The sequence below is a fragment of the Balaenoptera ricei genome, chromosome 14 (genome assembly GCF_028023285.1).
Source record: "Balaenoptera ricei isolate mBalRic1 chromosome 14, mBalRic1.hap2, whole genome shotgun sequence".
Lineage (NCBI taxonomy): Eukaryota > Metazoa > Chordata > Mammalia > Artiodactyla > Balaenopteridae > Balaenoptera > Balaenoptera ricei.
In genome coordinates, this window is record NC_082652.1 from 8,798,207 (window position 1) to 8,820,098 (window position 21,892).

The following is a 21,892-nucleotide window of genomic DNA, read 5'->3' on the forward strand; positions in this document are numbered from 1 at the left end:
GTAATACACTTTCAGCCTGTCAAATTAAGATATTGTAAGAATTTTTTGTGCTAGTTAAGCTATTTCAGTATATTCAATCTATCTGAAAACTTAGAGAAATCACCCCCAAAGTGTTTATCCTTGGTTTGCATCCGTAGATGGCAGTGGTTTACAGCGTCAGAGGAAACTGTAACCTTGATCCTCAAAGCACCATCTTCCCTTTTGAAGGAATAAACTAAGACCAGCTTCTCTTCAATGGGGGTGGTTTTGGTTTCTCTTTTTCTCTGAATTCTGGTTCTCTCCAGTCTCCTATCTCAGTAAGTCACTCTTACCACCTAGTTAACTGAGAGAAACTTGGGAATCATCTTGATTCTTTCCTCTCTTATTCTGTCTCTAAGACCAGTTGATTCTGTCTCCAAAACACACCCAAATTTGTTGACTACTTTTTCCTCAGTCACCACACCAGTCCCACCATCACCTCACACTGACATTGTCATTGTGTCCTAACGAGGCTCTGCCTTCTTTTACTGTTTTCTTTCCACACAGAAGCCAGGGTTTCCTAAAGGTCATGTTTATTCACTTGCTAAAACACTTCAGTGGCTTCTCTCTTGCACCAGAAATATAAATTTTTTTCTTTGACCCTAAATGACCTTGCATTGTATAGCTCCTGCTTGCTTCTGTGATTTCATCTTATGCAACTCCCTGTGCTCTAGCCATATGGGCCTCTTTTTTTTTTTTTGGCTGCGTTGGGTCTTTGTTGCTACGCCCAGGCTTTCTCTAGTTGTGGCTAGCGGGGGCTACTCTTCATTGCAGTGCGCGGGCTTCTTGTTGCGGAGCACAGGCTCTAGGTGCGCGGGCTCTAGAGTGCAGGCTCAGTAGTTGTGGCGCACAGGCTTAGTTGCTCTGTGGCTCGTGGGATCTTCTCGGACCAGGGCTCGAACCCGTGTCCCCTGCATTGGCAGGCGGATTCTTAACTACTGCGCCACCAGGGCAGTCCCTATATAGTGTTTTTTTGGTTTGTTTTTTTAAGCATTTCTTAATTTTTTAAAAAAATTATTTCTTTTGTTTTATTTATTTTTGGCTGCATTGGGTCTTCATTGCTGTGCACAGGATTTTCCTAGTTGTGGCGAGTGGGGGCTACTCTTCATTGTGGTGCACGGGGCCTCATTGCGGTGGCTTCTACTTGTTGCAGAGCATGGGCTCTAGGCACGCGGGCTTCTGTAGTTGTGGCTTGCGAGCTCTAGAGCGCAGGCTCAGTAGTTGTGGCGCACGGGCTTAGTTGCTCTGCGGCATGTGGGATCTTCCTGGACCAGGGCTCGAACCTGTGTCCCCTGCATTGGCAGGCAGATTCTTAACCACTGCACCACCAGGGAGGCCCTATGTAGTGTTTTATATGTTGCATTTGATAGTTTAGGAAGGACAGATGATGATTGATCCATAGTATGTGTGACACAGGAGTAGTATCCCTTTCCTATTTTTATTTTTTTATATTGTGGTAAAATATACATAGTACAAAGCTTACCATTTTAACCATTTTTCAGTATACAGTTCTGTGGCATTAAGTATATTCACATCATTGTGCAGCTGTCACCACTATTCATCTCCAGAACTTTTTCATCTTCCCAGACTGAAACTCTGTTGCCATTGAACAGTAATTTCTCTTTACCTCCCTTCCTCTAGATCCTGGCAACCACTGCCTTTTTTTTTTTTTTTAGTTGATTGATTGATTGATTGCTGCATTGGGTCTTCGTTGCTGTGCACGGGCTTCTCATTGTGGTGGCTTCTCCCACTGCGGAGCTCGGGCTTCAGTAGTCGTGGCTCACTGCCTTTAGTAGTTGTGGCTCACGGGCTCTAGAGCACAGGCTCAGTCGTTGTGGAGCACGGGCTTAGTTGCTCCGCGGCATGTGGGATCCCTCGGACCAGGGACCGAACCCGCGTCACCTACATTGGCAGGCGGATTCCCAACCACTGCGCCACCAGGGAAGCCCCACTGCCTTTCTTTTAATATTCAAAAAATATATATTAAAACATGAGTTTAAATCCCTCATCTTAGGTGAATCTACTTATTACCAATAGTAACTGTTCTAAGCAGTACACATACTCATCCCTATTCCGATTTCACCTGTTTTTGAATCCTTTGTGAGGAGTCTAACAGGTCCTGATAGTTAACACTTTTTTCCTCCAACTCTTCCCCCACTGTATACTAATTGCTAAAAGTATATGCAATGCTTGGACATTGGGCTCTTGTATACTACTCTTTTTTGAATTTTGACCATTCTGAGGGATGCTGAACAGAGGTGGTAACTAGTTTTAGATAGATATGAGCAACTAGTTTTAGATAGATATGAACATTTTATTAAACACTATTGTCATACTACTAGGCAACGAGCACCTTAAGGGCAGAAGTGTGTCACACTGATCATTGTAATCTTGCTGAGCATGTAACAAGCTCTCAGTGAGTAATAAATGAAACTTGAAATCAGAAGTATGGAGTAGGTTTAGCTAATGTAAACCTGCTTATTGTGCAGCTTCTGTGCAGAATAGATAATTTTAAGTCTCTATGCATAAGTTCAGTAATAACGAAGCTTAAAGTGTGTGCCAGGGCTTCCCTGGTGGCGCAGCGGTTGAGAATCTGCCTGCCAATGCAGGGGACACGGGTTCGAGCCCTGGTCTGGGAGGATCCCACATGCCGCGGAGCAACTGGGCCCGTGAGCCACAATTGCTGAGCCTGCGCGTCTGGAGCCTGTGCTCTGCAACAAGAGAGGCCGCGATAGTGAGAGGCCCGCGCACCGCGATGAAGAGTGGCCCCCGCTTGCCGCAACTGGAGAAAGCCCTCGCACAGAAATGAAGATCCAACACACCCAAAAAGAAATAAAGAAATAAATTAAAAAAAAAAAAAAAAGTGTGTGCCAGATACAGTGATAAACTTGCTAGTGCTTGGTTTTTAACCATCAACCACTCTATGGGGTGCATACTGTTAGTCATATTTTACAACTGAAACTGAGTCTTTGTGGTTTATTGCTTCTATCTTCAACTGTAGTTAATTTGCTAGAGAATATACAGTATCCTTAGTAAATGTATACATATTTCATATATCAATTTGTTGGAGGCCTAGTTTACAATTTTTTAAAAACAGCTTTATTGAGATATAATTCACATGCCATAACATTCACTCCTTTAAAGTGTGTAATTAAAGTGGTTTTCAGAGTTCTACAGTCATTACCACTATCTAATTTCAGAACATCTTCCTCCAAAAAGAAAACCCTATACCCATTAGCAATCACTTCCTCTGCCCGTCTTTCCCCAGTCCCTGGCAACCACAATTTGTTTTTAGGGATTTGCTTATTCTGGATATTGCATATAAATGGAATCATACAATAAATGCCCTTTTTAGACTGGCTTCTTTCACTTAGTATATTGTTCTCAGGATTCATTTATGTTGTAGCATGTATCATATAGTTCATTCATGTGTATACTGTATTCTTTATGGCTCTAATATTCCATTGTTTAGGTGTGCCACATTTTGTTTATTCATTCATCAGTTCATGGGTATTTGAGTGGTTTTCCCCTTTCTGGCTATTATGCTACTGTGAACATTCAAGTATAATTTTTGTGTGAACATATGCTTTCACTCTCTTAGCTATATACCTAGACATGGAATTGCTGGAGCTTATGGTGACTCAAAGTTTAACATTTTGAGGAACTTCCCAACTGTTTTCCAAAGTAATTGCATCATTTTACATTCCACCAGCAATGTATATAGGTTCCAGTTTCTCCACCTCCTCATCAACACTTGTCTTTTTTAATTTTAGCCATGAAGTGTTATCTCATTGTCATTTTAATTTGTACTTCCCTAATTTCCTAATGATATTGAGCATCTTTTCATGTGCTTATTTTCAATTAGTATGTCATCTTTGAGAACTGTCTAAATCCATTGGGTTTAGTTGGGTTGTCTTTTTAATGTTGAGTTGTAAGAGTTCTTTATATATCCTGGCTTATCAGATAGGGTTTGAAAAATTTTTTTCCCGTTCTGTAGGTTTCTTTTTTACTTGACGGTGTCCTTTGTAGCATAAAAGTTTTTAATTTGATAGAGTCCTATTTGTCTTTTTTTTTTCTTTCATTGTTTGTGCTTTTGGTGTCATATCTAAGAAGCTATTCTATGATCTCATGTCACCAAGATTTTGTATATGGTGTGAGGTAGGTGTCCAACTTGATTTTTTTGCATTTGGATATCCAGTAGTATCAGCACCATTTGTTGAAAAGACTTCTTCATTGAGTTGTCCTGACCCTTGTCAAAAATCAATTGACTTCATTTTCCACTGCAAATTGACTATTATTCCATTGATCTGTATGTCTGTCCTCATGCCAGTACCACACTGTCTTGATTACCGTAGCTTTGTAGTAAGTTTTGAAATCACTAAATTTGAGTCCCCTGGCTTTGTTGTTTTTCTAGATTATTTTGGGTATTCCGAGTCCCTTGCATTTCCATATACATTTTAAGTTTAGCTTGTTAATTTCTGCCCCAAAACCCTGCATAGATTTTGATAAGAATAATTGACTCTGTAGCTCAGTTTGGGGAATATAAACATCACAGTAATATTAAATCTTCTGATCCATGACCATGGGGTGTCTTTATGTTTATTTAGGTCTCGTTTCTTTTAACACTGTTTTCAGTGTTCAAGTCTTGTACTACTTTTGCTAAGTTTATTCCTAAGTATTTTATCGTTTTTTGTTTGTTTTTTGTGGGGGAGCTATTTGTAATTGGAATCGTTTTCTTAATTTCATTTTCAGATTGTTCTTTGCTAGTGTATAGAAATACAGTTGATTTTTGTGTATTGATATTGTACCTTGCAGTCTTAGTAGACTCTTTTAATAGTTTTTCAGGGGTTCCTTAAGATTTTCTCTATATAAGACCATGTCATCTGAAAACAAATATTTTTATGTCTTTTCAGCCTGGATGCCTTTTCTTTCTCTTGTCTAATTACCCTGGCTAGACTCTCCAGTAGAATGTTGAAAAGAAGTGGCAAGAGTAGACATCCTTGTCTTGTTCCTGATCGTAGGGGAAAAGCATTCAGTCTTTTACCATGAAGTATGATGTTAGCTATGGGTTTTATAGATGCCCTTTATCATGTCGAGGATGCCTGATCACAATTTTAATTTTTAGGTTGTCAATATACTCTTGTTTGGTCTGTTCTGGTGACTTTTCGTGGTGGTTATGTATTTAGATCCAAATTAGAAATGGTAGTTTTGCTAGATTACTAGTTCCAGTGGGTCACTGAACTGGGAAACATGTAATCCTAAGGCATTTAAGTGAATTATATGGAACATTTTGGGGAAACATATTGTGACTGGCTTGACCTGGGCCAGATAAATAGGTATTTATTTTATTCAGACTTTTAAGACTATACATGTTGAGGCTTTTTAACTTCTACTTTTATTAGGATTAATAATCTAGTTGACCCTGCAATTTGGCATTTAGCCCAATAATTCAGTTCTGTAAAACTGTAGAAATGAACTTCAGTTGTAAATGTAGATCTAAATTATTTCTTGTCAAAGTCTTACTCTCTACATGGCCTGAAGGGATAAATGGCATGAATTGTGCTCTTAGACATGGTAACTTTTATACTGTTATTTAAATTATGAAATTGAGTGTGAGAGGGTTCTTTCTGGTGAATTGAAAAACTGGAGAATACTTTGAACTGTTTTGAAGATGTAAGTGAGTATGGAGTTGCTTTTTTGATATTTGCCGAAAGAAAGAGACCTTTTTGTAGTCATTGTTTGGGTGTAAGAATCATCTCCTAACTTCAGATGATAAACTTCTTTTTGCTAGCTTCTGGAAGACATCTGGTAGGATGGTTCTGCTGAACTTCCTGAAGACTAGACTGGGTGGCTTTTTGAGGGGGAGATGGAGGGGGTTTAAGGGAGTTATATTTTAGATGTTGCTATACCAACTAATAACCTTTCCAAGAAGACATTGTGTAAGCATGCATAGCAAAACCATACATATACTTCTAACTATCTACAATACAGGAACCAAATAAAATTGATTTGGCAAGTAAAAATATGGAGACAGTTACCCATGTGTTCATCTTCTGAAGCCACAATAATTTTGTATTATCTTAATGCCAGGAAAATATTTCTCTGATGGATGGAAACCAAAAGTAATACAATCAGGTATAATTTTATGAGAAATGAACATCAGTGTTTAAGCGTTCTGTATTATCTGCCAATATTATCAAGGTGAATCGAGCTATGATAGTCCTGAAAGTCTTTAACTTTAGAATTTGGGGAGGTTTCAGTATTTGCACGGGAGGGGTATTACTGAGTTCTCAAGGCGACTGTTTTCAGATTTTTTATTTATTTATTTACTTATTTATTTATCTTTATTTTTGCGTGTGTTGGGTCTTTGTTGCTGTGCGCGGGCTTTCTCTAGTTGCGGTGAGCAGGGGTTACTATTCGTTGCGGTGCGTGGGCTTCTCATTGTGGTGGCTTCTCTTGTTGCAGAGCATGGGCTCTAGGAGCACAGGCTTCAGTAGTTGTGGCCTGTGGGCTCTAGAGTGCAGGCTCAGTAGTTGTGGCGCACGGGCTTAGTTGCTCCGCGGCATGTGGGATCTTACCGGACAAGGGCTCGAACCCGTGTCTCCTGCATTAGCAGGCGGATGCTTAACCACTGCGTCACCAGGGAAGTCCCTTCAGAGTTGTTTAAAACAAACTTCTTGTATCTTGGTAACCCAGAGTTGATGACTAGTGCAAGGACATAAATATCCTCAGATGACTTCTGTCCTGTAGTATGCTCTGGAATGAATCATATTTTAAGATTATGTAGGTGATAGAAATGAGTCTCAACATAAAACTGCATTTGCTTTATTTAGGTTCTGGAGAAGTTGATTTTATATTTCCTAAAATGAAGAATAAATATTCAGCAGTAGTGCCAGCAATTTCAGGATTTTTTAAATGAAAATAATAATTCTTAAACTTGGTAACTATTTAAGGGAAGAAAAGTTTCACTTTTGATAGCTTGCAGTAATGAAATTTAGTAACATGTATGAAGTGGCATTTCCAAGCATTTGAGGAAAAGAAAAGATAAAGTTGTAAAATAGAAAGATGACTGATTCATATAAGAACCTGTGTTATTATCCTAATTCCATATGACACTGGACAAAGTAAATTAACCTAACCTCTACAGAACTGGGTAATTGGAGTAGCCTCTTAAGGAGCTTTCTGGCTAAAAAGATGTATGATTCAGATGATGTAGCCTTATTTTTTTAGCTGGGGCCATGAGCCTTTTTTTCTTTTGCTTTTAGAAAAAAGGATTGGAGAAGCCTGACTGAACAGTCAGCAAACACTTAATCCATACCTGTTGAGCTCCCTAACACAAATATCAGAAAAGTTAATTCTGTGCTGTAGAGCAGAGGGGTTGGCAAACTTTTTTTAACGGAGCTACCTAGTAAATATTTTGGCTTTTGTGGTCCCAGTCTCTGTAGGGAAAAATAAATTTTTTTTAAAAAAAAAGACTTTAAAAATGAAAATCATCCTTGGCTCAAGGGCTGTTTTTATATTTATTTTTATTATTTTGTTGTTGTTGTTTACTTAGGTTGTGCCAGGTCTTAGTTGCAGCAGGTGGGTTCCTTGGTTGTGATATGCAAACTCTTAGTTGCGGCATGCATGTGGGATCTAGTTCCCTGACTAGGGATCAAACCCAGGCCCCCTGCATTGGGAGTGCGGAGTCTTATCCACTCTGCCACCAGGGATGTCCTTCAAGGGCTGTTTTTAGTGTGATTTTTTTTTTTTTTTTGCCTGCGTTGGGTCTTCATTGCTGGGCGCAGGCTTTTCTCTAGTTGTGGTGAGCGGGGGCTACCCTTTGTTGCAGTGCGTGGGCTTCTCATTGTGGTGGCTTCTCTTGTTGCAGAGCACAGGCTCTAGGGCGCACGGGCTTCAGTAGTTTTGGCACGCAGGCTCAGTAGTTGTGGCACACGGTCTTAGTTGCTCTGCGGCATGTGGGATCTTCCTGGACCAGGGCTCGAACCTGTGTCCCCTGCATTGGCAGGCAGATTTTTAACCACTGCGCCACCAGGGAAGTCTACAGCAGTAGTTCTTAATCATTTCTAGATCACAGGTTCTCTAAAAATTAATGAAATCTGTGGACTCTTTCCCCAAATACACGTATTCAAAATCTTGTATGCAATTTCAGGGGATTCTTTTGCCCTTCTCCCTAGAAATCCACCCCAAGATTCTAGCTATTTGGTTTTAAAAAATGAAGTTACAAGCATACCCAGTTTTACTGTGCTTCTCTTTATTGTGCTTTGCAGATACTGCATTTTTTGCAAATATTTCAAGTTTTTATTATTATATTTTTATGATCTGTGATCTTTGATGTTACTATTGCAGAAAGATTGACTCATTGAGGGCTCAGGTGATTAGCTTTTTTTTTAGGTGATTAAGTCTTTAAATTAATGTATGTACTTTTTTTTTAGACAATGCAATTGCACACTTAATAGACTACAGTATAGTGTAAAATCTTCCATGTGGCTCGCTTTATTGCAGTATTTGCTTTTGTGGTTGTCTGGAATTGAACCCACCATGTCCCCAAGGTATGGCTATATACTATATGATCCAGCAATTCCACTTCTGGGGTATATATTCAAAAGACATGAAATCACTCTCCTTAAGAGGTCTGCACCCTTACGTTCATTGCAGCATTTGTGTATAATAGGCAAAACATGGTAAAAACCTAAGTATCCATCAACGGATAAATGGATAAAGAAAATGTGATGTGTACACACACTCTCTAGAATATTATTCAGCCATAAAAATGAAGGAAATCCTGCTGTTTGCAACAACATGGATGGATCTTAAGTGAAATAAGTCAGAGAAAGGCAAGTACAGTATGATCTCACTTACATGTAAATCTTTAAGAAAGCAAACTCATAGAAACGTATATCAGATTGGTGGTTGCCAGGGGCGGGGAGTGGGGGAATTGGGTGAAGGTGGTCAGAAGGTACAAATTCCAGTTTTAAGACAAATGTGTTCTGGGAATGTAATGTACAGCATGATGACTGTAGGTAACAAAACTGTAGTGCATATTTGAAAGTTGCTAAGAATAGATCTTAAGTTCTCATCATAAGGAAAAAATTGTAACTGTGAGGTGATGGATATTAACTGATTATAGTAATTTCACATTGTATGTGTATATCAGATGTTTTACACCCTAAACTTACAGTGTTACAAGCTGGTTTATATCTCAATAAAATGGGAAAAGTCGATTACAGTTAAACAGTGTAGTTAGTAAAATATTGTCTGATTAAGCAGTTTACATAGTGTTGGAATATTGTTAGAATAAACCGTTTTCACCTGTTCCTAGAATGATTAAACATAGCTCAGAGAAATAGAAGCAAAGATACATGACCAAATAAGGTTTGTTGTCTTTTGCCTTTTCCCCCATATGCAGTTGTTTCACAACAAGCAGGATGGGAGAACAAGGCTAGTTAGAGATGTAGATCTAAGCCATCTGTAACCAAATAACAGTAGAAATCATTATTTCAGTTGTTCCCGTAAGTTACATCTCTTTGCGTAAAGATATAAGTTCTTAATCTTAAGAACTTGTATATAAGCAGAACAGCAAATAGTCTAAAACAGAAATCAGCGTGGGAAAAAAGAAAGAAAGAAAGAAATCAGCGTGGATGTAGTAGAAGCAGAGGGTTTTGAGACCTAGGGCCCTTTTATTCATCACTTTGAGAGTAGCTAAGACGTTAAGAACAATGAGAAATGAAGAACTCAGAAAGATCTCCCCAGTCATCAGATCATGATGGACCAGTTGATCTTGAAGGCTGACCTGAATTTCATGGGGCTGGCATTTCCTCATTTCCTGTAATCATCTCCTCCCCTTCTCCCCTCTCCCTGTGACTCAGTGATAGTCACAGTACCAATAAGTGCCAACCTTTCCAATCCTTATCAGTGTGATTAAGATTTGGGGAAAATTAGAAGAAAGACATGGTATAGGGAGCACATTTCCTAAGTGTGACACAAAACCACCAAGATCACCAGATTTGACTATGTAAAAATATAAAACAACTTTTGTTTTGAAGATGATAAAAGAATTTTAAAAAATAAAGTGTTTGGTGTTAACAGTGGTCAGAAGAATACAAGATTGAGAGTATGGGGAAATGGCAAGAAAATAAATTTGGTGGAAGTATACATTTGTAGGAAAATTCTGTTTCTGTGAATCTTTTCTCCAGAAGTAATCTAAGTGCACAAAGGTGTTCTCTATATAACATTGTAATAGGAAAATTGGAAACACCTAGATGGCTATGAAAATGGTGACTGATTAATTTCATCCATCCACAGTTTGGCTGTGAAATACCTGTGACCTTGAGCAAGTTAGCCTTTTGTGCCTCATTTTCCTCATCTGTAAACAGGGAATGAAGATAATCAGACCTTCCCTAGAACTGTGAAGATTAAGAGTTAGTAACTCATAAAGCTCTTGTAGTAGTGCTTGGTATAGAATAAGCATTCTCCAAAATTTAGCTTTAGAGATTATTGCTTTAGCTTTAGGTATTATTATTATGTAGCCATTAAAAAAGAATGAGACAGATAAGTATATACTAATGTAAAAGGAGGTTTGTGATTTTTATTTTAATGAAGTTTTAATAAGTGTTATCCATAGAGAAAGGTATCTGATAAATACTGTTAACAGCTAGATATTTGGATGAAGGGAGCGAGGGATGGGTTTTCACCTCGTAAAAAGCATACTTTACTTTTGTAATAAAGAGGAATTTATGTTGGTATCCCAGATATTGTATACTCTAAATTTGCCTAATGATGGGCTGCCTCCACAGCATCTCATGAGCCAGTTATCTTCCGTTCTAGTAGCTAGAAACTTGCCTGCCTAGGAACCGCCATGCCATTTTTATTGGTAGTTATATATTACGCCAGTTTTATTATAAAATGTTCCTTTATAAGGAGCTAAAATATACTTGTCTGTTTTTATACGTTAGTTTTTTGCTTTGGAGGCACATAGAAGTCTGATTCCTCTTCCTATGGTGGCCTCTTAACGTAGTTGAAGATAAATTCGTCTCCCTTTCAGAGCTGGGGGGAGACCTCAACTAAAACTCTGAGAGCATGCAACTTGTCCAAAAGCATGTGGCAGTTCATGGTAGAACTGGGAGTCTCAAGTGTTAACGGGGTGGTGTATCCTAAAATTTTTATTTTCAGGTTAGTCTTGGCTCTTTCTGTTGTTCATGTAATTATTTTTAAACCCTTTACCATCTTGATGGCTTTTTTTGGTGCCCAGACTTGAATGCAGTTAATGTAAATGGAGTCTGGTTGATATTCTAGACCTTATCCTCCACTCTTACACATAAGGACATTTCTTTGGCAATCTTAATTGCCCTACCAGCTAAAACCCGTGAGTCTTTTTCATGCTTCTCTTTCCCCATTACATCTAGTCCTCCACTAGCATACATGTATTTTGTTTTTAGTCTAAATTTTAAGCAGCAATCACTGTTAAACCTCATTCAGCTCAACCAAGTCTAAGGTCTGTTTGGATCCTGATTTTTTCGTTGTTCCCAGCTTTGTGACATTCTTCAGCTTGATAATTATCATAAGTTTCTGGTGCTTGTTTTTTAAAGAAAATAATGTGTGTGCAGGTACTTCATTCCTTAACATATATTTTACTTGGTAGCCACTATGAGCCAGCACAATACCAGGACCTGGGAAATCAGTGGTGACTAAATGACTGCCTTCTTGGAGCTTTTGGGTCTAGTGGGGAAGACACATCAAATATGTAATGTGATGAGTGTTAGGAAAGGACAGCTCCCTATTAGGTTGGTATCCGTTAATCTTGGAAGTTCAAGGAAACCCTTGCTTTTTGTGAAGACTCAGAACTTTGAGGAACTGAAGAGCATTGTGTTTGAAGCTTAGAGGGAAGGGGAGAGTCATAAAAAGTAAGAGCAATTGGGTCATGGAGGGTGTTAAAAACCATGGTTAAGACACTAAACTTTATTTAAAGTCTAGTAGGAAGAAGCTCTTGAAATGTTTTAAAGAAAAGAATTATATATCTGCATTTTTAAAAGATGAGTTTCATTTCATCATAGATAATACATCCAAAAAACCAGACTGGGAACAAATATGATATAAAATATGGCAGTTTGTAATGTTCCTTCCATGCTCACCCTGAGGCCTAGAAGTAGTTTTAAGTAGGCAAGTAGGGCTTCGCAAATGAAGAATTTCATTCATTCTTCTTGACTACAAAATTTATGACTCAAATTGCAAAGAGTGAAAGTATTTGAGTCATAGTTAAATGTTTAAGTAATTTAGGTTAATTAATTCTATTGTGGGTTGTTTTTCCTCAGAACCATCTAAACCCAGAAACAATAGTGGTATTTAGGAGATAATTTCTGATCCTATGTATAGTTTTCTCTTAAAAAAAGATTTGAATAACTGGTAGAATTTGCCACAATAAACTAGATTTTTTTCCTTATATATAATTAATTCAAAAAAGGCTTTTTCTGAGTAGTGCTGATTTTAACCATCAGTCTTTTTGACGTAATGATATAAACAATGTTAAAGTATCCTGGCTTTATAAAACTCCTTCCTAGGTTTTAAGGTAAAGAAAGCTTGTGTTCATTCGATTCTAAAATGTGGCCAAGTAATAATTTCCTTTAAATGACTTTTACTTGCATTCTTGGTAACCTAGCATAAAGTATACATTGAAGAATTTGTTCAGAGTGGAAATCTGTGATAGCAGGTTTTAAAGAGCTATACAGACTTAAGGAGCCAAGAGCTGAATTTGAAGTGTCAGATGTTAAACAAATAGAAGGTAGTTTATAACAGAGTTTATTCTTTTATTACACTGCCTGAACTCAAGAGACAAAAAAACTTTCAGAGGAAATTATTGCAGAGCATCCCCTTGGCAAGAGTAAGAATTTTCCACTACCACTTGCCCTAAGGGCATTGACATTCCCCATCAGGGAAATATCACTGGATGTGATCATCAGAACAGGCTGCCTACTCCTCATGTACAAAACTCTTTGTCTGGAATTCACAGAAGCCTGCAGACAAAGGAAAATTATGTCTTAGTGGAAAAGTATTCATTGAATCTTTGCTTTCATGGATTTTTCACTTCCTTAGACAACCAGCTTCCTAACAGATTTAATCCTAAATTGACTCCTACAAACAAAAAGCACAGAGTCATACAGTAAGATAAAGGAAGTCTTTCATTAATTGAGGCTCCTTAGGCAAGACTCCTTTTACTTACCTTTAGTTTCCTGTCTAAAATGAGGACATGGGTTGGTCAAGATGATGTGAGGGAGAGTCTTTCTAGCTAAGAGAATACTAGAATTTGGCAGGTTTTTAAAACCAGTTTGGATTTATGCTATTTAGTACCTTTCCACAAAGAGATCGGTTTATAATGGAAACAAATTAAATGTGAAACTTTAAGGTAGTACATTTCCCAAGTGTTGGGGGATTTAGGGTCTTCTTGGTCTAGAGCTGTGGCATACGTGGCACATGAGAAACAGCACATAGTAAAGGCTATTCTAAACAGGCCCTTCACAGGACCTGTGACACCAGGTACTAAGCTTTTTTTTTTCTTATATTAATTTTTTAATTAATATAAGTGTGCTTGGAGAATTTCTTTAAAATATGAATTCCTGGACCCCAGACTCTTGAAGAGCAGGTCCTGAGATTCTGTAGTTTATAAAAGGCCCCCAGGTCATCTCTTAATTTTAGAATGGCTGTTACAGGATGGAAGAAAAGTGAAGAAGAGCTTGAGGTCAGTTTTTAAGGACTTCCCAGTCACTTGTTCCACTAGCATTTTAAACTTATTTATTTATTTTTGGCTGCATTGGGTCTTCATTGCTGCACGCGGGCTCTCTAGTTGCGGCGAGCGGGGGCTACTCTTCACTGAGGTGCGCGGGCTTCTCATTGCGGTGGCTTCTCTTGTTGCGGAGCACGGGCTCTAGGCGCTCAGGCGTTAGTAGTTGTGGCACACAGGCTCAGTAGTTGTGGCTCACGGGCTCTAGAGGACAGGCTCAGTAGTTGTGGAGCATGGGCTTAGTTGCTCCGTGGCATGTGGGATCTTCCCGGACCAGGGCTCGAACCCATGTCCCCTGCATTGGCAGGTGGATTCTTAACCACTGCGCCACCAGGGAAGTCCCTCCATTAGCATTTTACATTTGACTCATTCTTGAATATTTAACCAATAATTAAATGTATATGAATACAATTTTTGTGCAGCAAAGAGACAGCCTTCATATATTTAAGACAGACATATAGGGGGAAAAATAGCTGGTTTCTTTGTCGTGCCAGTTTAAATATAATTTTAAATGCTGCATATGTAGTATCAATCCCACCTTAAACTAGTAGCTTATATGTTGACTGTGTTACCCAGGAAAGAAATTTAATCTTGGTATTTTTTGCCTCAAAAACACATTTTTCATTCATTTTTAATCCTCTGAGCTTCCACTGAAACACAGCAAAGTAAATGGCAAGATAAAACTTTTGGGTCCTCAATTTGAATATTAGATTTGCTGGCCTTAATTAAATTGTGGCCAGGTATATGAGAGTATGAGCTAGGGCTAATACATGAAATTGTTTAAAAAGAAGTAAGAGATTCAACTTTCAGTATAAAATGATACCTTCTGCTTTTTTTTTTTTTCCTCTTTTTTTTTTCTTTTTTGGCTGTACCACTTGGCATGCGGGATCTTAGTTCCCCAACCAGGGATCGAACCCTGTGCCCCCTGCAGTGGAAGCGAGGAGTCCTAACCACTGGATCGCCAGGAAATTCCCGGCGTTGTGCTTTTAGATTGCTGGTTTATGTTCAGTTGTTACAGTGCAGACATGCTTATAGATTGTGGCGATCTCTATACCATGTTAGAAGTTTTCCGCTCCTGTAGGATCATGACATAAATTGCTTCAGACGTTAAAGGAACATTTTCAGGTAATTTTTCCATTTAGGGTCATATGCTCATCATTGAACTTGCATTCTTTTCATGTTCAGGGTCATGTGGGATAAAATTAACTATGACAAACAGAAGTAATACAGAAAAAGTTGTTTTTTTTTTACTATGACAAACAGAACTAATACAGAAAAAAGTTTTTTTTTTTTTAAGTTTATTTTATTTTATTTTTTGGCCATGCTGTGCAGCTTGCAGGATCTTAATTCCCCAACCAGGGATCGAACCCACGCCCTTGGCAGTGAATGTGTGTAGTCCTAACAACTGGACTCCCAGGGGATTCCCTAAATTGATTTTAAAGTTTTATCTTCATGGGGTATTTTAGGTGTTGAAGGTCACTAAAGTTTAGGGTATGGTTACTTTATTGTAGTATGAGCAGAATTATATTAAAATGAAAGGTTCTCATTTCTTCAGTCTGAATATTGCTGTTTGTTGCATAAGCATTTCCAGCAGGAATTTCACCTTAATGTGTCCCTGCAGTCAAATGCAGGGATGATCTTTGCCTCTTGAGATTATATATTGGCAGTCTCTTTCTGTGCCACCTTGTGACCACATTTCCTACTTAGGTTACAGGATTGTTTCATGAACTAGAGCTCAAAAAGCATACCATACTTTCCCTGAATTTAAAAGCTCTGAGATACAGAAAAATTAGAACTAAATTAAAGGTTTAGCAAATGAAATAAACCTACTTCTTGGACAGAATGGCTGTTTTGCCAGTTTATGTATAACCAGTGACAGTTACAGTTCAGTACAGTAGGGTAAGTTTTTAAAATTAAGATTTAACTTAAAAATACCATATGCAGTTGTAGGGGGGACTGTGCTTATTTGTTCTGACTTTTAGCTGTCCTTGCATAAGGCTTCTAAAACCACCGTAGTACCTTTCAGAAAGTCAGGGAAAGCTGTTGTATACTTATTTTTTACTGTCCAGTTGCTTTGGTACTGATGCATACTCATCCAGCAATATTTGAACACCTACAGTACACTGGGCATTGTTCTCAAGGTGCAGGTGAAATACTGGCTTTATCTGTTGCTGGGTCTGTGTTGTGGCATTTACTTCAAATACGTCAAGGAAAGGGGCTAAGACATGGTCTGTTTAAGAGCTGTTAAAGGGACTCTTTGGCCCAGAAAAGAAAACTCAGTTGACTTAAAGATCTTCTAGAGGTTATGCAAGAGGTTTATTCATTTATCTGATAATTCAAACTTCAAAAGGTACCAAAGGGTACAAGGTGAAAAGTCTCCTGCCACTCATGCCCTGCTCCCTAGTGGTACAAGTCTGTTACACGTTCCCAGAGGTATTTTCTCGTACCAGTGGAGCTCCATATACATGATGCTTCACACTTGTGTTTTCCCCACTTAATGTATAGTATGTCTTAGAGGAAGTTTTTACTTTAGTATGAATAGAGTTGTCTCTTTTTTCTACTGCTGATAAAAAAAACTAACCACATACAGCAAGCATATCTGTAGAATAAATTCTTTGTAGTGGAATTTATGGGATAAAAAGATTGTGCTTTGCATTTTTTTTTTTTTTTTTTTTGGCCGCGCCATGCGGCTTGCGGGGATCCCAGGTCCCCGACCAGGAATCGAACCCACGCCCTCAGCAGTGAAAGCAAAGCGTGGAGTCCCAACCACTGGACCACCAGGGAACTCCTGTGCTTTGCAATTTTGATATGTATTGCCAGTTTGCCCTCCAGAGATTTTGTAAGTTTTTTTCTTTGTACTCAGCAGTATATATAGGGTCGTCACAAAGTCTGGACGCGTAGTTGAATTAAGAATACTAAATGGGTTACTAACATTACATGGTATGTTTAGTGACATTATATTCAGTTTGTCCTTGTTAGCAGTGCACTAACACCGAGTTTTCATTAATATCTGCTCATGCACTTGCCTCTAAATGATTTGTGCCTCTGGTTTTGTTTGTTTTGGTTTGTTTTTTTGCTTATTAAAACTAAACTTTCCACATCTTACAGTCACCCTGTATAAGAAGCCCTGTTTCTATACATCCTTTCAAACTTGGTGCATTTTTCTCAACTCCTTTGTCAATTTGATAGTTTAAATAAAAGTGGTCTCTCTGTGTAGTTTTATCTTGCCTTTCTTTTATGAGTGATATTAATTGAACATCTTTTTATAGAGGCATTTGTTTCCTGTTCATGGTAATTTGGCTTTCCTAGTGGAATAAATCATGGCTTGTACAATTCAGTCCCCTTCACCATGCTGTGTGTGTGTAAGTGTGCAAATAATGTGTACTTATAGCTGTTTGCCCGAGCATCATTATTCTCTTCTTGTGTACTTCAAATCTTGTATCTATCCAGGAAGAGTTTTTATGACCCTGAGAATAAGTTGATTATATTGCTTATTGTAGCAGATTTTTTTTTTTTTTTTCCTCCCTGCCATGCCATGTGGCCTGCGGGATCTTAGTTCCCCAGGATCAAACCCGTGCCCCCTGCAGTGGGAGCTCGGAGTCCTAACCACTGGACTGCCAGGGAATTCCCTATAGCAGATTTTTATATATTTGTGCTGTATACAGGCTATTTATTTCCTTTAAAAATTGTGTTTGATTTGGAGACAGATTTTTCTTTATGTAACATGATTGCAAAAGTTGCTTATTTTAGCTGACTTTTTTTTCTCCCCAATTAGTTGGTGACAAAGTTCCTGCTGATATAAGATTAACTTCCATCAGATCTACTACTCTAAGAGTTGACCAGTCAATTCTCACAGGTAAATATTATGTATTGGGAGGTTGTTTAATTTCTGAAGGCTCCCTCAGATTCCATGCTAATAATTGAGTTGACTTCTTGCCTCACTGTCTCTTAATCCTCTCCAGGATATTTATTTCTTAATGCTTTATCAGTTAGGCTTTTTGCCAATACATGAGGTAAAGCTATGATTTAAAAACAATTGGCTTTCATCTCATAAGGCCTATTTATCTTTAAATTTTATTAAAAATTAGTTTTGATTTAAACTTACCTTTTAAATTTTTTTTAAAAGGTTACAAATTCCTTCAGTAGCAGAGGTAATATTCTTAAGGTTGAAGTAGTGTTGTTGTCTCTCTGTTTTGTGGAAAGTGAATTAATTTTACTTAGTGTTCTTTTTCCAAGCAGGAAAAATATAGACTCCAGGAATGCTAATCTCACATCTGACATACTTTGCAATAATCAGATGTACAATTAACAAAAGTTAGCACCCTCCAAAATGGTGAATGTTTACTACATAAAGTTTGCACACTTAGATTTGGGATTGTTTGGAACATTTTCCCATTTTTGTTTGATACAGGCACAGTCTAGGGTGGAGGGTTCATATTAACTGGAAGTAAGGTGGTCAGAAGATTAAACACAATGCTAACCTGAATTAAATAGAGAGTAAATATAAAATTCAAAGATTTATCTGATTATTAGCTTTGAAAAGCAACTCATGTCATAGAAGTAGGGATGTGAGTAACCTGGGCTCTGTGTTTTTTATTGTTTCTTTATGAATAGCTTATCTACTAAAACTCCCATTAGCAGCAACAACCTGGAAGCTGATTAAGCCATAAAATGGTAGGGAATTGATTGGGTTGAATGTATGAAATTCTCATATTGTGCCTACAAAAATAATTTCCATTTTAAAACTTTCCGTAGAGTTTCTTGAATGTTGTTTTTTTGTTTAAAAGTCATACTCTAGTTTTAGGCTAGATTGAAGAACCAGATTCTTTTGTTAAATTTTTAGAGTGAAATTTGCTACCTGAAATTTGACCTAACAACTAGGGCCATATTTCACCCTCATTATATACAGTTAACCCTTGAACAACATGGGTTTGAATTGTGTGGGTTCACTTATCTGCGGATATTTTTCAATAGTAAATACTACAGTACTTACACTATACTAGTTGGTTGAATCCTCAGATGCAAAACCGCAAATATAGAGGAATTGCATATACGGAGGGCCAACCATAAGTTCTGTGCAGATTTTGACTGTGCAGAGGGTTGGTGCCCCTAACTCCTGCGGTTTTCAAGGATCAACTGCTTTTCATAAGTGATGTTAAGTTGAAACCAGATTCAGACATTGTGAAAGTTCTAAGAAGTAGTCTCTTACTTCTTAGAGACTTCTGCTTCTTAGTAGACTCACTTCTTAGTCTCTTGCTGTTTTTCATTTTGGTTTATTGAAATAGAATGGTCTGATTACCGCGTGCAAATATTTTTAGAACAATGTTTTCATTTCTCATCTTCGGCATTATTGAACAAAAACAAAAACAGGCTTTCCAGTGGATGATCCTCAGTATTCATATACTGTACCTACAGTTTGTTCATTTTGTTAAAAGTAAATATACTTTCACCGTCTTAAGTATCAGAGTGTATGTGTATATAAGTATACAACAAATCTACATTCACAATATTAGAGTATAAGATGATACCTGAAAATGAACTAAATTTGTATAGTTATTCAAGAAAATAAAGGTAATTGGGATTTTACTTCAAAATTAAATTCCTTTATTTTGATTTTTTTTCTTTGAAATTAGTTTCTATTACTGAATTTTACTAGTTTATGTTCTTTTGAATGAATTGGGCCTTTTTTTCTTTTTCCTGAGAGTGGTAGTGGCATGAGTGGATGAGGGTACCAAGGTTCTAGGTGCAGACTGCACAGATCTAAACAAACCTTCTGTATCACAACCTGCTTAGGTGAATCTGTCTCTGTCATCAAGCACACTGACCCCGTCCCTGACCCACGGGCCGTCAATCAAGATAAGAAGAACATGCTCTTTTCTGTGAGTACTTTGTTTGGAAAAGACTTAGCCTATAAAGGGATGTTTTCAAAATGATGTGGATGATAACTGTGTGTAGTTCAGTGTGTGTTTAGAGAGAAGGCGAATGCGGGAAACTGTTAATAGTTGGCAAGTCTGGGTGAAAATGGATGGATGTTCATTGTACTACTTCAATTTTTCTGTGAAATTTTTTTGAAATAGAAAGTTGGGAAATTTATAGTTTTCGTTTGTTTAGAACTTAAAGTGGTATTTCAAGTAGTGGGCTTTTGTGGGTTAGCATGGGAATCTAACCACCCCATAGTAAGTAAAAAAGTAGAGCTACAATGAAAATAATGAAGCCCTCTGTTCTTCCAACATTAGGAATTAAAATGGGGTGGGGGGAACCTTACACTTGATTGTATTGATCTTTGAATACTAGTGCTAAGGTGGAGGTCCTCAAGGACAGCCCATGGTCCTGGTTGCCCTTCTTACTATGGGTGATAGAAGTAGGAGGGGTTGAGTTGTTGGAGCCAGAGGTGGAGAATGCTTAGGGTTGAGAGCTGTATGAAGTATGAAAAGTCAGGAACACAGAGGGGTTAAGTGCTGTCCCAGCCCAAAGCTAGTCTGCAAGCCAGGCTCAGCATTGTGAATAGAGATTCCAGGTGGGCCGGTGTAGAGGGCTCTGGGGCAAATAGGTACCATTCTAATTTCACGGAGAATCAAATCAGGGAGAGATGGACCACACTGCCTGCATGAGGTATTGCTCATCATCAAAGTTAGATGGCTGATTGCCACTGGAAGGCCCAGTAGAATGTGGTGAGAGAATCTGGGTGCACTCTTGAAAATCCACACAAGTCTGAGTTTACTAGTCAGTATTTAAATTGGGTGTGATGTTAATCTTGTAACCATTTCTCTACTTCTGTCCTAGGGTACAAACATTGCTGCCGGCAAAGCCATGGGAGTGGTGGTGGCAACTGGAGTCAACACGGAAATTGGCAAGATCCGGGATGAAATGGTGGCCACGGAACAGGAGAGAACACCCCTCCAGCAGAAACTAGATGAGTTTGGGGAACAGCTGTCCAAAGTCATCTCCCTTATATGCATTGCGGTCTGGATCATAAACATTGGACACTTCAATGACCCAGTTCATGGAGGCTCCTGGATCAGAGGTGCTATTTACTACTTTAAAATTGCTGTCGCCCTGGCTGTAGCAGCCATTCCTGAAGGTCTGCCTGCTGTCATCACCACCTGTCTGGCTCTTGGAACTCGCAGAATGGCAAAGAAAAACGCCATTGTTCGAAGTCTCCCTTCCGTGGAAACCCTTGGTTGTACTTCTGTTATCTGCTCAGACAAGACTGGTACACTGACAACGAACCAGATGTCAGTCTGCAGGGTAAGTGGGAATAGTTTCAGAATCTTTGCAGGTTATGGTTGTTGATTCATCCTAAGAATATGCCTTCATGCCATCAAAACCTTTGATTTATTATTTTTTTAATTACTATTTTTTTTAATTGGTGTATAGTTGTTTTACGATATTATGTTAGTTTCTACCGTACAGCGAAGTGAAGTAAAGCTCCCTGTGTGATTTATTTTTTTATTTTATTTTTATTGAAGTATAGTTGGTTTACAGTGTTATGTTAGTTTCGGGTATACAACAAAGTGATTCAGTTATTTTTTTACATATATATATATATATATATATATATATATATATATATATAATTTTTAGATTCTTTCCCCGTAGAGGTTATTAGAAAATATTGAGTATAGTTCCCTGTGCTATACAGTAAGTCCTTGTTGGTTATCTGTTTTATATATAGTAGCATGTATATGTTAATCTCAAACTCCTAATTTATCCCTCCTCCCCCTCCCCCCCCCTCCCCCCTTTCTCCTTTGGTAACCATAAGTTTGTTTTCTATGTCTGTGGGTCTATTTCTGTTTTGTAAATAAGTTCATTTGTATCTTTTTTTTTTTTAAGATTCCACATACAAGCGATATTATATTTGTCTTTCTCTGACTTACTTCACTTAGTATGATAATCTCTAGGTCCATGCATGTTGCTGCAAGTGGCATTATTTTCTTTCCTTTTTTTAAAAAATTTTTATTGGAGTATAGTGGATTTACAATGTTGTGTTAGTTTCAGGTGTATAGCAAAGTGAATCAGTTACATATATACATATACCTGCTTTTTTTTTTTAGATTCTTTTCCCATATAGGCCATTACAGAGTATTGAGTAGAGTTCCC

General features: G+C 38.0%; 1 protein-coding gene across 2 annotated transcripts in view; it reads left to right on the forward strand.

Moving 5' to 3' along the window:
- The window catches only part of ATP2A2 (ATPase sarcoplasmic/endoplasmic reticulum Ca2+ transporting 2), a 62,394-nt gene that overhangs the window by 16,027 nt on the left and 24,475 nt on the right, over nt 1-21,892 (forward strand). For both annotated transcript variants that reach the window (XM_059893663.1, XM_059893664.1), the window contains exons 6-8: nt 17,568-17,648; nt 19,586-19,671; nt 20,576-21,040. In XM_059893663.1, coding sequence (XP_059749646.1) covers nt 17,568-17,648; nt 19,586-19,671; nt 20,576-21,040 — 632 coding nt within the window. The remainder of the gene's footprint in view (nt 1-17,567; nt 17,649-19,585; nt 19,672-20,575; nt 21,041-21,892) is intronic.